Source organism: Lissotriton vulgaris, chromosome 2_1, assembly GCF_964263255.1.
Source record: "Lissotriton vulgaris chromosome 2_1, aLisVul1.2, whole genome shotgun sequence".
Lineage (NCBI taxonomy): Eukaryota > Metazoa > Chordata > Amphibia > Caudata > Salamandridae > Lissotriton > Lissotriton vulgaris.
In genome coordinates, this window is record NC_141687.1 from 2,088,727,946 (window position 1) to 2,088,746,514 (window position 18,569).

An 18,569-nucleotide genomic window follows, 5' to 3' on the forward strand; every position below is an offset into this window, starting at 1 on the left:
CTTTGATCTTCTGTACCGTCACACTGTCAGAGCGCCACTAAGCCTGGTAAAAGAGGGTTGGGAGCAAGCTTCCAATAAAGCCCCTCAAGATGTGACCAGCTATTTGCTGGCTCTCCGCACCCAGATGAACCACTTCTGGGCGAATATGAGAGAGACTCTGGTAGCTAGCCAGGAGGTCATGAAGCTCTGGTATGACCAGACGGCCACTCTGGTTGAGTGGCAGCCTGGCCAGAAGGTGTGGGTGGTGTAGCCCTGGGCCCTGCAAGAACATTGGTCTGGACCTTATGAGATGAAGGAGCAGATTTGGGAGGTCACCTACCTGGTGAAGCTCAATACTCCCAGGAATCCCTTATGGGTCCTGCATGTAACCCCCACTTGAGAGGTTCAAAGTCAACATGCATTCACCCCTCAACCGGTAATCCGGTTTACAACAGTGTTACATATCCCATTTACTTTGGATGTAGTTGACAACAGAGCATACAGGATGGCACATTACACATGGGCAAGTTTAGTGATGGCTCAAAAAGGAAGCGTGGAATTTAGGTTAGAAGAAATGGGGAATAGAAATAAGGAGTTGCAAAGGAGTGAGTGTGTAGTTCATAATGTTTGATGAAATCAATAACCTATTGCAGATGTTGGTAGCAATGTGAGTCTTGAGGTCACTGTCCCAAGAATCCCTTATAGCACTTATGGTAGGATACATTTGATTGTAAAACTGAAGCTGCAAAATAACACACAAGTGTGGTTAACATTATTAACATCTGAGGCATTTAACAGGGTAGTGCAGTCTAAACATGAACTACATGGTAGACAAAAACATGAACCTCAGGTAATGATATTGTGAAAGTTGAACAGTGTTATGTAAATTTTCCTCATAACAATGTAGAAATGTGCTTTAAGGTTAACATAGACAATGCATGTCAAAATAGTGGTTAGAGAAAATGTGCTTTTATTAAACATGCAAAAGGTGAAAATGCTGCTAATTTCTGCTAAAAGCACCCAATTCTAATGTTCTTTCACTGCTAAACTTCAATATTTTCTTGATTTATTCCTATCCTTTTAATAAAATAAATGCCTTTTTGTAAATGCTGATTTAACGTTATAACTGAACTGTAGAACTTGTCATCTTCCTGGAATGTGCTGTTTGCTGCAAATTGTTTTCTTCCTTCCTCACACCAAATGTCTTCATCATATTTTAGATAGTTTCCTTTGCCACATGTTTATAATGAACAAATATATTAACAAAAGAAAATGTTTGCTGTAGGTTTAACTTCTGTGATCCAACCAAAATTTACTAGATATTAATGTTTAATGTCACAGAGCAGTCCATTGTTACACAATGCTGCACTGAATAGCTAACAGACCAGGCCTGCAACCTTGCATGAGAAACTTCCTAGATGAATCTTTTTGTAATATGCTGTAGCCAGACTCAAATAACTTTATGTCGACATAGACGTTTATCATGGTAATTAAGAAAGAAGATGATAGACTATTGGAAGACTCTTTCCTATTGGATGGAAATGATTCAATATTTGCAACATGTTTTGTCCTTTCTGTATAGTATGTGTTCCTAGCCAGAGAGTACAGGCTTTCTATGCAATCCTACCCTGCGTGTCCCATATCACTTTGTTGTGCTAGCCTGAATTGTCATAAGCTACTGCTAATAGTGATTTGTTTTTTTTCTCACCCTTTGTGAGGAAACCTTCTATGTTTATACTGATCATAGCTACTGCTGAGATTTATTCCTTTCACCTGTTATAACGGTTGCTATTGCTGCAGTTAGGTAGCTCTGCCGAGTTTCCAAAACTACTCTTTATGGGGAGTTTTGCCTTTTCATAGTTATTAGTCTTTTGCTCCACATTTTACTTTCATCAGTTCTTGCTAGAATAGGTTAGGTCCTGTAGATTAAAATAAGGATTTACTTGATCAATCTAAATAAAAATATAACAAAACAGACTGATCTCTTAAAGAGAAAATACAACTTTAAAAACTTCATCAAACCTCTCATCATTGACTGAAAATTAAATGCTGTAAGACAATGATTATTTTTGAAATGTGTTTGGGTTGTGCTCCATTCTTATACAGTGGCAAAGATTCATCGACCTGAAGAGACATGGGAAGTGGAGTTTTGCTTAGCAAGTTTAAATCGCAATACCATGAGTGATGTGTCATAATATCAAGGCACCTAGTGGTTGCATCTCATAGGTTGGCTGTAGGGTCAGTTGAGTTGACATCGAAATTGGTTGGTATGGCAGCAGTATATAGATTTTATGTCAATAGGCCTATGAGGTACCAAGGTAGAGTGTATTAACATAGCCTAGTTGATGACTGTCACCATACTTGCATAAGTGTCACAGACACTTGTAAAATAATTCATGGAGTTTTTATTGTTTTTATTGTTGTAAAGGTGTTGTTGATAAACATAGCCAAAGAGTCTGATTTATGAACTTGTTGTTGGGGTACTTTGACATTAGGGAGGAGACATTCCATGGTGAATAATTACTCTTTGTAAAGTCCTAGCCTGCCCTTATTTTAATCTTCCACATGCATAGACCACTAAGCAAAACTATTTGCATCCAGAAATCTGTGTTCACAAATCTAGGCAAAACCCAGTCTACCGATGATTTAAATATGCAGACTTGGGTGGGTCGTAGGCTCAGCATATATAACGTCACATAATAGAAGATATCAGTTGTTTAGAGGTTTAATAATGCGAAAAAATGAGAATGCTTATATTTACAAATACATGTTTGTTATGTGAATAGGAAATTTTGTAGCACAGCTTTGATTGCTAGAAATGGCAGTGTCTATGTTTTCATAAAACTGGTCTTTGGTTTTTTACTTCCATCGTTAAATGGCATTCTATGAATATGTGGTGTAGTCTCATGTTGAGTTGTCATGAAAAAATGCCCAGCGACATTTGATTTATTTGATTATTTACCAAAATTAATGTTACATTAAAAGAGATTGTAGAAATGCTTACCCTTTATTGAGTACAATATTCTGTTGTAAACCTACATTTAAATAATGTAGTTTTACATGTAAATAATCATTTAAAATATGTTTATCAATTCTGCTGTCGGAATGGACCATATGAAATCAAATGGGGCACATTTTCTATTTCTTGGCCTCTCTCTTATTAAATCAATCTTATTAAACATCTGAAAATAGGGAACATTTGTATATTTTTCAAAGCATTCCTTGTATCTAGAGTTAATTGCTAAGAAGGTCATTGTAGTTCTATCAAAATCTTTAACATTGTTTTCATTTCTTTTATTTTGTATCCCCTCCTACAAGGCTATGGTAAGTTTATTTTTTATCTCTACATGTTATGTTGTCTATGAGTTCTGAACATCCCAATAATAGCTTTATATATTGTCTCTTTAATTAGTTGCAATTGAAAAATATTTTGTATGTGAGATATCCACAGTACATAATTGTCTATTAATTACAATGCTTTCAATTTAAAACACAGATACAAGGTTTCCTTAAATAATCAGTAAATATGCCACTTGAGGCACATACTAATAATAGATTTTTGTAAAAGAGTATTTGAGCAATCCCTTTGATATAATCTTATTTAGTATATTTATACTAATTTAAACTTATAACCATCGAAGAGAGAATAAAAACAATGATGTAAAGAAAAGGATAACAGTAAGGTATTCCTAGAACTAACAAATGCAGCATCTTGTGAGTCTTAGGACAGAACCCTTTTGGCTCCGAATGGACTCTTGTGGTGTAGCTGTCAGAGCAGAATTCAATGAAAGCTTGTTTTATAATGTTGAGTTCGCAGTTACAAACAAAGATTTTAATAAAGATGTGTAATACTAAGCTTCGGATGCGGTATAGTCATTGGGAGCACCCAGGCTGGGGAAAGCGCTACAACAGATAACAATTTAAATTAGGACTGCAAACCATAAGGCCAAAGTGAGGACATTTTTGTTCAAAGGAGATCAGTTCCCTTAGAGGAGAGGCACATCACTAACACGTATTAGAGTTTTTTCTGAGCAGGCATTTTTTCAGCAAGAGAGTGCCCATGGTTGAGTTGCTTGCTGAGCCTGACTATGACTTGAACCCGGTTGGGGTTGGAGCAGAGTTAGCCTCTTTTGACTTCCCACATACAGCCTCACCTCGTGTCACCCATAATGGAGTTGCAGTTTGTCAGAAGGAAGTCTGGCCAGAAGTGAGATTATGAGAAGGTGGTATCAGTGCCTCCCAGTGGGGAAACTTTCTGTTCGAGGGACCCAGCACAACTAAAGTCTCAATGGTGCACCATTTGGCAATCAAGGAAATTCTTTACCTTGTAAATGTTGCAAAAATACTGGCAATTTCTTTTTGAGTCAAAAGGTGTCCGTATTATCTTAACATGTATTTGTGATCTCTTACCCTGTCTACACAAGGTAAAACGTGCCAAAAGATCTGGCTTATGAATCAAGGTGTGCTTTGCATCAGTGATGGGTTTAGGCACTCAGTAGGTCAGCATACATGTACTCTGTCACTCATCTTTGCACTGATGCATATTCACCTATCCTCCACCCCATTATTGCATTCACCCTTTGACACAAATTCAATAAAACATACACATTGGAGTGGGTTTTTTATTGTATGGTGTTTTTTTCTTTTTTTTTGTTTAAGACGTTTTTATTAGATTTACAAATACAAAAGATAACAGAGAAAATGGGAACATAAAAATGAGGAGAGGGTATAGGCAATAAGAAAATATAAATAACATGAGCAAAATATAACAATATCAAAATAACATATGATAAACTAGGAATATTACTTATTAAAGGGGAAACATGAAAGAAAAAAAAGTAAGAAAAAGAGAAATAGAAAGAAAGAAAAATAAAGTAAGAGGAAGAAAAAGAGAAGAAAACGAGTAGAGAATAGTACAAAGAGAAAAAATACAAAGAGAAAAAAAAAGATATCACATTAGTGTATAGGAGAATGAGAAGAAAGATATGTAGTGAAAGGAAGCCAAAGGAGATCAGATTAAATTTTTTGAGAAAGAGAAGCAGAAGAAACATTAGCAATCCTATGTTCATCACAAACGAAATTCCACCAAGTTAATAAAGATATCGTGGAGTTGTCTTTCCAGGAAGAAAGAATAACTTTAAAAGCTAATGCAATGAAAAGGTCAAATAGACTCGAAATTGAAGGTACATCAATGACAACAGGTGATAAGGAACCTAAAAAAACATTCTGAAATGTCAGAGTAGCATTGAAGTTAAAAACTAACATGCAAATATTCCAAACAGAGTTCCAAAAATATAAAACATGGAAACATTCATAAAGCTGATGAGTTAACGTGCCCGTTGTAGTACAACATGACCAACATAATGGAGAAGAAGTAGATGAAAATGTAGAAATATTAACAGGAGTAATAATAGCTCTATGATAAATAAAATATAATGCTTGGGTTATACGAGCAGCAGCAGAAGTTCTAAATAACTTGGACCACAATTTATCCCATGTCACAATAGGAAGAGAAACGGACAGATCAGTTTCCCATGCCAGCTCAATAAGAGACTTAGGTCTTTCATTAACATTTGATAATAATAACTTATAAACAAGAGCAGCTTTAGGTCTATGAGATGAAAATAGGGGGTAAAGAGGAGAAGAAGGGTATAAATATGGTGTGTGAGATGGGAGGGAAAAAGTATTTAAATGAGATTGTATGGCAGTAACAATAATAGTGTACTCATTAAGAAACGAATTAGGTAGCTGATAACTTGTTTGTAATGTATGAAAGGGAACAATAGACAAATTGAGAAGGAACTGGTGAACAAAAATAATACCCTTTTCTTTCCAGTACTTGTATTAAAATGGCTTGCCTTTATATTTAAGAAATTTGTTATACCATACAGTGGAGGATAAGAAGCACTGAAGAGGTAAAAAATCCTTAGAAAGGTATTATCTGATAAGGTTTGGGAGTTTCTCAAAACTGGATTAGTAGACAGAAAGGTGCAATTGGACATGTAAATTATATGGGAAAATGAGAAGTCTTTTAATAGGGAACATTCAAAAAGTACCCATCTGGGAACAGGAATATCCACAAAATCATAAGCTAATAGAAAAGATTGTTTAATCAAAAAGGCTGCAGGATTGAAAATTTGGGAAGGGTACACCACCTTCAACTTTAGGGCGAATGAGTTTATTTAGGGCAATTTGAGGGCGTTTATTGTTCCACAACATTTTTCGTACAAACAGAGTTGATTCGAGAAAAATAGATATTGGACATTTTAATAGGAAGCAGTGTTTTTTACTTTTTAACTATTTTGATACTGCTAAGTGCTTTACACATTTTCTTAAGCTAAACCTGCCTGCTTCATGACATAGCCATCAGGGGTTCAGCTCAGATTGAAATTACTGAACCATTAGCTGATCATAACAAGACAGTGACATTATTATTTGTGGCATACTCCCATTCACCACAACTAATAATCCACTTGCTCACAACCAACAAATGGCTGAGACTAAATATTGCAAAGGATTTGGAATAGTGATCAGCCCTAATTCTACAAGTAACTGTACTAAGCATGAACTAAAATGGAGATGGACTAAAATGGACCTGATGCAAGATGATGCAAGATGGCCGCTGAAGGGGAGCCCTAACGAGGAGCTCCGGGGCTAGGGATCTCCAAGTCTGGACTATATCCCTGATTAACCCCTAATCTCGACCCAGGATCAGGCAGGACCAAGCGGAACCATTACATGATGATTTGAGTGATCTGATAGCAAAATCGATCACAGAAGACGCAAGACGCTGGAGGGAAGCCGGGACCTGGTCAGTGGACAAGGCGGACTCCCCACCACGGACTCCTCGGACGACGGATGCTGACCACCAGCTGCACCCACCACGGACATTCCCTCGGATATAAGCGGACCTGACCTGACCTGAGATCTCTGAGGAATTATCGGCGGAGGTTCCGGTACCTGGGAACTCAGACTGACCATCGGAAGGCGGAGCTGGGAGACCTCGGCGCCGAACAGGAGAGGTAGGATCGTCCGCATCCCCAGCGCGACCCTACCAGCTGGGAACTCCTCGAGATCACACCGTCCCGAGGTACAAGCATAGGGAAAAACGGTGGGTGACCGCATCAGAGGAAGAACGAGAACCGGCTCGCCTGTCCTTAAAATGGCGGCCGCTTAGGACTACCAAAATCTAGCTACCTAACGGAACCCGCCAATCACCATCCAGGAGACATAGACACTGTAATAGGACTAACTTCGGGAGCCAGGGAAGGAAAACATCCCTGACATAGACACTGTAATAGGACTAACGAACCGCCAAGAAAAGGGTCCAAATACCCCAATAAGTGGAACGGAAATAGAGAAAGGAGCAATTATCTGAAATAAAGAAATTGTGCAAGAGAAAGGAGACTTCCCAGAACCCACCCCAATTGGTAAAGAAAACAAATAAAGGACAAAACAAGGTTAGAAGTGGAAAGAGAGAAAAGACTAAGAAAAGTGGAAAGAAAGAAAGGACCTAGGAAAGCATAAAGGGGATAATCAACTTCAAGAAAAAGTGCACTGGTCACTCATCACTTGACTTCTAGCTCTCACTACTAGGGATAGGTAATTATTAATCAATGACTATTGATGGCACCATATTAATTACAAAGTAATGATTAGAACAAAGTAACACAACTGACTAAAGGATTAATTTAACCCAATTTATACAGTACTTTGGAAGTCACTTTTCACCTTCTATATCCCCCACTTCTACAAAGACATAATAATAAGAGAATGCTATACCACAAGGGAAACTAGACCTCCACCTTGAAACGATAGTACTGAGCTACTTCCACGTCTATAAAGGCTTAATATAAAGAGCAAACTATACCACAAGGGAATCTATACCTCCACCTGAAACCATAGTACTGAGTTATTTGATCTCTATTTCCTCCAGGTTACACTAGTTGGGATCGAAACAGTACAAAACAGACCTTTAATACGAATCATAATGGATGGAAGACACCAAGGATCGACTGGGTCTAGTGCAAAGAGCATAGAATACCCTTCAACTCTATCCAAAAATGCTGCCAAAAAATTCAAACACAATACTTTGAGAAAAAATCCGAACATACTGTTCTCTGACCCATATTTTGACAGAGTCAAAGGCATCAAGATGAACGATCTTATATTCTACACAGACAAAACAGCGAAATGGCGCAACGCCCTTACAAAAATGCTGTTCACTAAAACTATAAAAAACATACCATATGGCACTAAGATAACGACCACTTTAACTAAAAGAAGTAAGACAGAATTATGCATTACCATATATAAAACTGGAATAGTGCAGATTCAAGCAACCAACAGAGAACTCGAGAAATTTGAGTCAACTTTCCAAAACTTAAAGGAATACATAGAAGGACCAAACGTCCAACAAAACTTGACACTACCAGATATCACACTTGAAAACATCGACCCCAAGACTAGAGACACCATTCAATCGGACGGCCAGAACAACCAAACCTTTAACACCGCAGATTTAACCGAAAACGCGATGGTAACACCAGAGACTGAGGGAGAAAGGATAGAAATGTCCACCAACCTAGGAAACAAAGAGAAGAATCAGGTCCCAAGGAAAGAGCCGTGGCCGCTAACGCACAACTCCACCGCACCTGAAGAGTGTACCCCAGCTCCAAGCGAATCCCTCTATGAAGCTAACGAAATGAGCAAGGTAGATCATACCGACCCTCCTTACCCTCCCCCGAACACGAGACCGGAATCCTACAGATCCCTATCCACAAAAACACCCCTTACCAAGAAAAGATGGGTGGTAACGAGATCAGATCAGTCGCAGAGAAGAGCAAACTGCAACGCTCAGCCAGCCAGTTCTACCTCACACAAGAATTCATCCCGAACACAGAAAGAAGTCAAGGAGCTCCAGAAACTCGTAGGTAACCTGGCGCAAATGTTGATGAAAGTCTCACAGACAATGGGAAAAATCTGGGAGATGACGATAAGCACACACACCAAGGTTTCACACATCCAGAATCTGGTACTTAGACCCAACAGACCTAATAGGACCAAGCCCCTGTCAAATGAAGAAACTCTAGCCTTACTCAGGTCTTATGAACAACCTGCCCGTAGTAAGGAGGAGAGTATCAAAACAGTACCTATCGACTCTGGTAGAACGTCCAGAAAGAACGACAGGAAAGCAATACACCAAAATCTACAACAGATTCAGCTAATTGCATCCGAATCGGATAATGGAAAACTTGTTAAATCACAGAAACCCCTGAACTGCCTTCTACTTAATTGTCGTTCGGCAACCAAACATGCAGCAGACATAGCCGCCCTCATCATCAATAAGGAAATTGACCTGGCCCTCCTCACGGAAACATGGCTCAATGATTCATCATCTCCTACCATGGATCTCTTAGTACCTCCACAATATAACATCGTCAGGCTAGACAGACCAAGGAATGTGGGAGGAGGCATAGCCTGCATTCACCGGTCAGAGATCAAGGTCTGCCAATTCCAATCTGACCCCTTAGAATCCTGTGAATACCTTGGTATTAATGTGAGAACACCAAAGAATCAAAGCTGCAAACTGCATGCATTCTACCACCCACCAGGAGAGAACGCAAAGTTCACAGAACAATTGATGGAGATCATAACGACCAACTCTAACTCGGACGCCAATAATATATTCCTAGGCGACTTTAACCTCCATTGGAATGACGGCAGTGATAAACTGGTCAACTCGCTTAAAGACTTCCTCAGTGAGCTAAAACTTGTACAAACTTGCAACCAACCCACTCACTCGCAAGGAGCGACCTTAGACTGGATTATCTCAAGAAAGAATGAGGCATCTATCCTTGCCATAGACCCATGTGACTGGTCCGACCATCATATCATAACATTCACGATACCAACAATGACAAAGGGCAGGACCGTGCAACCACGCAAGCTCAAGAAACTGATCCGAGACACAAAAGAGGCTAATACTGAACTACTGGTTGAAAGGTGTGAGAAGGACCTGAAGCCACCCAACAATAAGCGAAATGTTAATGAGCTGACTGATCACTACATAACCTCGATCGGCAATATCGTCAATGACACCATGCCCCTAAAACTGAAAAAAGTATCAGAGAAACCAAAAAATCCTTGGTTTAATGAATCATTGAATGAGGACAGGCGCAAACTGAGAATGGCCAAAAGGAGGTGGAGACAACATCCCTCCTCACCTGAGCTGAAAGCACTCAGGAAAACAAGAAAAGAATACAACAAAAAAATAATCAACACCAAAAAAGAATTTATCAGAGCTGAATTGGACAGTGCCATAAACAGACCACGAAAACTCTTCGAGATGTTAAAACAGCAGTCAAATAAACTAGCCAAAACGGTTCTAGAGAATACAAAAACTCCCATAAGCTGCGAGGAATTCTCCTCATTTTTCACGGAAAAATCTAAATTGCTTGAAGTTGAACTCACAATTGCAGCAACTAACCTTAGGACACTGCCTCCACCTAAAAATGAGGCCAATATCTCACCAGAGAATCTCCAAACTAAAAACAAGGCAAAATGGGACACATTTGAATTATACGACCAGGAAAAGATTGCCAGAACGCTGGCGGAGATTAGACCAAACAACCACTATCAAGACCCTCTACCAGGAAAGTGTGTAAGAGAAATCAGCCACACTCTAGTGCCAATCTGGACCGAGATAATAAACGCCTCACTTGCACAAGGAACCCTCCCTGACTGCCTAAAAACAGGGCAGGTGATGCCCATCCTCAAAAAACCGACAGCTGATGCGTCAGACCCGAACAACTATCGACCAGTGACCAACATCCCTCTACTGGCTAAACTCATTGAGAAATGCGTGCAGGGCCAACTAAGTCAACACATCGCTAAATTCTCGCTACTGGGCGATTGCCAATCAGGATTCAGAACAGGGCACAGTACTGAAACTGCGATCCTGCATATTGTCGATGACGCCCTACAAGCCCTAGACCGAAATCAAACTTGCCTATTGATCCTCCTAGACCTATCATCAGCATTTGACACGGTAAAGCACGAAGTGCTAATGACCAGACTACAAGACAGGATGGGTTTGTCTGGAAACGTGCTGAAATGGTTCAATTCTTTCCTACAGAACAGGACTCAGCGATTCCTGGTTAACCAAGCAATCTCTTCCCCGAGCCCCAACGCAATCGGGGTCCCACAAGGCTCAACGCTATCTCCAGATCTATTCAACTTGTATGTAGAACCTCTCACGGAGATCCTTCAAGAATCTCAGGTATCCTATCATATGTATGCAGACGACACACAACTATACATAAAGATCGCCTCCCTTGAGGACATTGACTTAATGAACAAGACACTAAAGAGAGCTTTGCGATGGTTAACAATGAACCATCTGAAACTAAACACCCAGAAAACAGAATTCCTGCTAATTTCACCGGCAAGGAGCCAATCTGAAGTTAAAGAGTGGACTAAATTGGTGACAGCGCTAAACTGCACCCCGACTCTAGTTAACTCAGCCAAATCACTAGGAATTACACTAGATGAAAACCTCGACATGAAAAACCATATTAGCTCAATGGCCAAGAGCGCCCGCTTCCACTTGAATTATTTAAGAAAACTTAAACCCTTTATCTCTGAAACAGATCTAAAGCTGGCTATCCAATCACTAGTCATCTCGAGGATCGAATACGGCTGCACCACATTAGCGGGCCTACCGAAAACATCCACAGCACCACTAAAAGCCTGCCTCAACGCAGCGGCGAGACTCATTACGGGAACGAAGAAATTCGATCACATATCTCCCCACCTGAAAGCACTAAACTGGCTACCTTACGAGGCTAGAATTCAAATGAAGATGGCCTGTATTACGCACAAAGCGGTTCACTACAACACGCCTGGATACCTAGCCAAGAAACTTAAGCTCTCAGGAGGTAATAGAACAACTAGAAGCGCAAAAGATTTGCTATTACGACCAGCCTTTTTCCACAAGAGAAAGACCTACAACCGAGCATTTTCCGGAGCTGCCCCCAGAATCTGGAACTCTCTACCTCCAAACATCAGGAAGATTCAAAATACAGTAACATTCAAACGAGAACTGAAGAGCCACTTGATGAGTAAATACCCTACTTAGAGAAACCTACGGATCACTGGGATGATCACTTACGCTAACTGAGGGCTGTCGTCTCCATGGAAAATTTGAAGATCTGTATCTGATAATGAACTGATGCCGGGCTCAAGCATTACTGCTACCTCATATACGTGTGAACTTTTAACTATATCTCACGGTCAGACTATATAACTTCTACCTCACTTGATTTATTTATCCATATAAGTGTGAATTTATAACTATAGCTCTTAGTCATTCTATGTAACTTCTACCTCACTTGATTTATTTATACATATTATCATTGATATGCACTGGAACGCCTTATAACCCTACCTCAATGATCATGGTTTGTTAGCATGACACAAGCCAAGCCGTGCTCGCCATATAACGCTAATTGCACAGTCTTTATGAATATATATATCTAATCTCATCCATGCAGTATATTGCCTTCTACCTCATTATTCTTTTGTGGTTAGTACTGCTACTATAATGTCGATATGCAATTCTGTCCTGTTAAGCGCTCTGATACCCACGGGTCTTGTCCGCGCTATACAAAACATTATAAATAAAATAAAATAAAATAAAATAAATAAATAAGAGAGAGCCCAATAATGCAGCTTTTCCAGACAGAAAGGAGGAAATCAATACAGTGCTTTACTTTACAGGTTGGTTGATCAAGTGTCACAATCAACTGTATCAAAGAAGAAGGTGTACAGATGTAATATTATAGGGACTGTTGAGAGACCTGTATCCTGCCCAAGCCTCATGAACTCTGGTCACCATACTGCTTTCTGTTCGATCTCAAGACAGAAAGCCATCATTCCAAAATCCAGGACATCATAGGATTCAAGTTGATTTCAGAATCAATGTGTGTGGTAGTTCTCAATTGTCCTAGTTGTAGATGGGGGAAGCAAGATATGTCTGTATTTAGACTTAGTGTTAGTATGAAGGCTGGACTTTTTTCAGTTTGGACTTATTCCCTTCTTCCTTACTCTGCTGAGGAACTACCTTTGCTGATAGAATAATATAACACAGGTTCAATACAACACAAGTTCAAGTGACGGATGATCGATGGCCCAACCAATGCGTCAAAAACAACCAAAAGGCAAAAATCATATCCTGGATCATCCTGGATCCAGTGATGAAAACTCATCAATGGATCCATTCAGCTACTAGCATATACCTTCAGAGAAGGACATATACACCTTTTTAAAGGTTTTGTATAAAGGAAGCCCTACTACTATAAACTACTTGTACAAAAGTATTTACAATTAACTATCTTGTTGTTTACAACATGTTGTTTTGAATAGACAGTGTAGGCGTTGATATTACATTGTTGGTTTTAAAATAGTTTGTTTTCATTGTAACAGACGCTTGCGGCTCGAAAGGCTGGAATATCACTGGCTATGGTCATCCGTACATCACTAAATAATGAAGAACTGGTGAGTGATTACAATAAATGATTAATATTTCATGAATTAATAATTTCATTTTCTATAATTTCATAGAAATTGAACAACTTTTTTGAGATTTGTTTTGTCTTCACTTATGGTAAGCATGTCAATGCAGGCTATACCACAGATAAGAAGATGCATTCCTAAAATATTTTAGAAATACATTAATATTTGCTCAACATGTATACCTGTCACTGCTTTGAATGCCGGCACATCAATTATCATTTAATGGGATAGGTGATCAGACTCATCCCCTGTCCCCTTGGCACAACATTTGGAAGTTAGTCAAAAGACTGTCACAAAGGGTTATTTTAAGGTTTTTATTTACTAATATAAAATACATTATCAGCTATACACATGTTGATTTAGTGATTCCAGTTGAAATGATCAAGCACAATGCAGGAAGCAATGAAATGTCACACACGATCACACCTGACTTTTGACTTAGGCTGGAGAAAGGAATAGTAACAGATGAAGAAGGTAACTAGCCCATCCATGCTCTTGATTTCTCCCACTCCATTTAGAGGTGCAGAACCTGCTGTGATTCCAAAGGTGGACCCTCATCCGACTCAACTTGACCATGCGTTCCCTCCACTACTCACCATCAAGTGATAGAGATGGTTAATGGAGCTATTTTGGGTGGGTTGACTATCATTAGATTGCCATTCCATGGACCACAATGTGAGGTATGCTGGTTCCATGCAGGGAAACAAATAATGGTGACAACACACAAGAAGAAACCTCCCTGCACAAAGGGACTATTGCTTACCAGTTGAAAAATGGCGCATGTCTGCAAACTGCTCTGCCTGTGGTATAACTGCCGCACTAGAGGCTGACTGAAGGCTTTAGTGCTCCTTGTCATGCAGGTAGGGGTAAATTAATCAGGCTGGGCGTCCCCTACCATGGGACTGGAGGAGATATCCTCCACCCATCTGGTGGTAATGTTCTTACGATACCTCCTTAGTATTCAGTTGTTCCCAGTACACAAGCTGGTAGACCCCTAAATAAGAATGCATGGTCAGAACACAAATTTGTTATTAAGTGACAGCCCCTGCCCACCATCACTCAATACATAGATCCTCTTTTTGAATCTGAGATTTGCACACTGTGCACAATTATTGTTAGTCAACACTGTACCCCAGCACACGTAAGTTCAAAAGATCTTTTCAGAAGTTATTAGCGCACAAAACAAAACAGGTCAATTGGTCAATTTTTCTTCGTTTTAATCAGTCTTCATGTTGCTAATAGCTCAACTGTTCCCAAGCCAACACGTGTTTCACAGTATTGCAGTTTTTAATGTGGCGATAATTGCAGGCCACATAAATCCCAGTGGCGTGAGGCGAAATCCAAAAGTAAAATTCCAAGCTGTGGGGCAAATGTAAGTGTGTTTTTTCTGCTTAAGACTCTGTCTGATGTAAGATTGTGGCTCTTTTTAAATTTAAAAAGAAACATCACTAGGAAGATGCTAAAGTTATAATTCAAATAGGAGACTAATGAAATTGCTTTCTAAATGAGAATTACAAACATTCAGAATCATGGTTGCACGTGATCACGCATATATTGTTCATTTACACATACGTGCATGCAATGTATTCATGCAATCGCATAGTAAAGCTTTTTTCTACTTGTAGAAATATTTTTCCCATGAAGAAGCCCCTTCTTCTTCAACAACACCAGTTAGATAGAAGGCAGTATCTTTTTTCCTTCCTAAAATAGAAATTTATTTTCGCCTAGTTTTCACAGAGGTATTTTTCAGGAAACGTTTGTAAATACCCACAGATAAGGATCTTTGTGGGACTTTCCAACCTTTTGAGGGTACTCCGTCCATGAAGCACCCACTCACGCCCTGAAGAAGATGGATTTACAAAGAAAAGCATGTCTCTTTCAAGCATAAATCCTTATTTTGATTATTTCAAACGTGGATATAACCCATAGAAAGATCATTTGCAAATAGAAGCTAAAACTAGTCAGAGGCCAATTTGTAAATTGGGCCCTTTGAATTCGCAAAAGCACCTCCTTTTCATACACATCTGCAAGAAAAGTCCCTCCAAAGCCATATGGATGGACGCCCCTCCTTCCTGCCACAAGTCTTGGGATTAGTTTGCTTGGGTTGTAGCTTGCCAGTTGAAAGGGAAGTGTGTGTGTGTGTGTGTGTGTGGGGTGGGGACAACTCAAAAGAGACCTTTAGCCGAGATTTCATATCAGTATACCCAAATCATACACTCAACACGAAAGACAGCCCCTCTACGGTATGAACCTCCTCTTATTTTTTGACCCCGTACAACTAATAGCTTGACACCATCTATTTACAGGAGGTCACAGGCTATTTGCCCTATTCTGGAGTTTCATCAGGGCCTTAATGTGACAGGAAACAAACTAGTGCCACCCTATTCAAGGTCCATAAGTGTCATGACCTCCTATGTGCTCACTCTCAAGAACGTAGATGAAGCCTGAAGGCTGGAAAGATTCTCATTTATTTGAAATTAATCATAATGCCATATCTGGTGCACAGGTTATGGTGCTAATTTGGAAAACCGACCAATCAGAATTACTTATCATGAACTCTGGTACAATGGACTTGTAAGAATGGCCCCCCACCACAACTATGAATAAAACTTTGGGAATAGGTCAACTTCAACTGTTGGCAAATGACAACGAGGTGTTCAGAGGGCATTCATTCATATTACTCATTGCTTCAGACCGCTCTAATGAGAATGTTTTATGCTAGTTAATAAGGGTCATGGCAGTTAACACAGTCTTGTATATCCCCCAAGCCCAAGGTGTGTTCTTTACATATTTACAACTGAAGCAGGCTTGTCATGAGCACACCAAGCAGTATCGCAATGAGTGAAGATGAAGTAACAGGAATTCACAATCCAGTAACGTAGTCTCCTGTACTATTATGGATCAACTTCATGTCTAATCATGGGAGTGTAAGGTAACACATTCATTTTTGAAAAACACTTTCTCCCTTTCAAGCACTATTCAGTGGCACAGTTACCTTTCTGTAGTTAGTTCTAACACCCATCAAGAAGAACAGATAAAATACCACAGACAATCTGAAACAATCACATAGCATATGGTTTAATATACCATGGAGTATACCATTATGTAATAATGTTCCTGAAGGTGGAATCAATTTGTTTAACATTTCAATAGGTGCAGTTATAAATTATGTGGAATATATCATAACCATATACATTTTGTACCCACAAATTATTTTTGGGATATGGCTAAAAAAAGAGATACCCTGATCAATATAACGCTCCATCCCTAATGACACATGGAATTATAGTTAGAACATTGGAATGTTGGGAGCTCCATTGAAAACAATTGAGTGCTCTGGGCTTATAATGGCTGGTATAAACCTGGAGCTCCAACATTCCAATGTTTCTTTGTTCACAGCTTTTGCTGTGAACAAAGTCTTCAGGAAACCTGAGGGGATTCCAATCCCCTAACGCTCCCAAAAGGCTTTGTTTTTTTTGTTAGAACATTCTGTCCTCTAGTGACAGAATGTTCTAATAGCCGTATAGCCCTTCGTAAATGAGCTATACCGCTATTAAAGAACCTCTCCCTTGTTAAAGGCCCTCGCCTTCGGCTCGGAGTCTTTAACGCTGGAGAGGGCCTTTAATAGCTGGTATAGCCCTCCACGGCGGGCTATAAGGCTATATTAACATCGTACTTTGTCTAGGAATGTAATGCAATCTCGTACATTGATGACATGACAATATTGTGAAAATTATTCCTTTTCTCAAGAATCCCTAATCAGAAAGGTCTTAATTAGAAAGGTCTCATGACAGTTTAACAAATGATCACAAGCACTTGTCATGCATGAGTTCAAAGGCAAAATAAGCCAGAAATCAAGAACAAGTTTTAGGTTAATGAGGTTAACACTGATACTGAAATGCATTTTACAAATATATATTCATTGAAAAGCATCTAAAATGTGCCAATTACCGTGATAGATGTATAGATAGACAGATAGATAGACAGATAGCTAGATGGATGAATAGATAGCTAGATGGATGAATAGATAGGTAGATGGATAGATAGATAGATAGATAGATAGATAGATAGATAGATAGATAGATAGATAGATAGATAGATAGATAGATAGATAGATAGATAGATAGATAGATAGATAGATAGATAGATAGATAGATAGATAGATAGATAGATAGATTCTAGAGTGTTTGATTCCCAAAGTACTATTCAGCATGCAGGTTTTTTAGTGCACCATGTAAGGATGTCTGCATAGGTGAGGTAATGGTACAGAAAATCTTGCAGAGAAGTGAGTAGGGTTCTATTTCATCAGCATTGAAAAGATAAATAAAGCACACTTCTATTTAATCAAATAGCTTACTTTGAAGACAGAGCTTAGAACTGCTAGGCATTCATAGTCTGTCTCATTCTAATTAGGCACACAAATGAGTTTAACAGGATATATGGTAAGTCCACATAATTACAAACAATCCCTCAGAATCTAGCTTCGTTTTCCTATAGAATTCGTTAATAAGTTATACTGTTAAATTGATTGTCTATCATCAATAATGCATTGTGACTGTAAATACTGACTTGGAATGTGCAAATACAGGATTAAGCCGTGAAAGTCGTGGAAATCATTTGTAAGACAGATGCACACAAAGGTTTGAAGCCTATGCTGCAATTACAGTGGATATCTTTGTGGTATAAACATTCATGAATGGGTCTACTGCCAGTACCTCAACTTCACAATTTTAGCATTACAGAGTAGTGCTCTGAAGCACAGACCAGACCACGTACTCTTGCTGGTGCAAAGACAATGTGCATGCAGAATTAACGGTGTCATTTAGTACTTGTTTTGCCTCAGATCACACTGCAGCATTGCAACCTCTTCCTTACACATCATAGACAATGCCCTTTTGGCCACAGATGATGACCCCTGTCTCTGGTATTTCTAGGTCTCTCAGCTGTCTTAGACACTTTTCATCATCCAATCATCATTCACTCCCTGGAGTCTCAAATGGATGTTACCAGCTATG

The 18,569-nt window shown here is 39.3% G+C and overlaps 1 protein-coding gene across 2 annotated transcripts in view; it reads left to right on the forward strand.

The window, feature by feature from the left end:
• UNC13C (unc-13 homolog C) overlaps positions 1–18,569 on the forward strand; it is a 1,328,864-nt gene that overhangs the window by 378,524 nt on the left and 931,771 nt on the right. For both annotated transcript variants that reach the window (XM_086958316.1, XM_086958317.1), the window contains exon 5: positions 13,465–13,536. In XM_086958316.1, the coding sequence (XP_086814442.1) occupies positions 13,465–13,536 (72 nt within the window). The remainder of the gene's footprint in view (positions 1–13,464; positions 13,537–18,569) is intronic.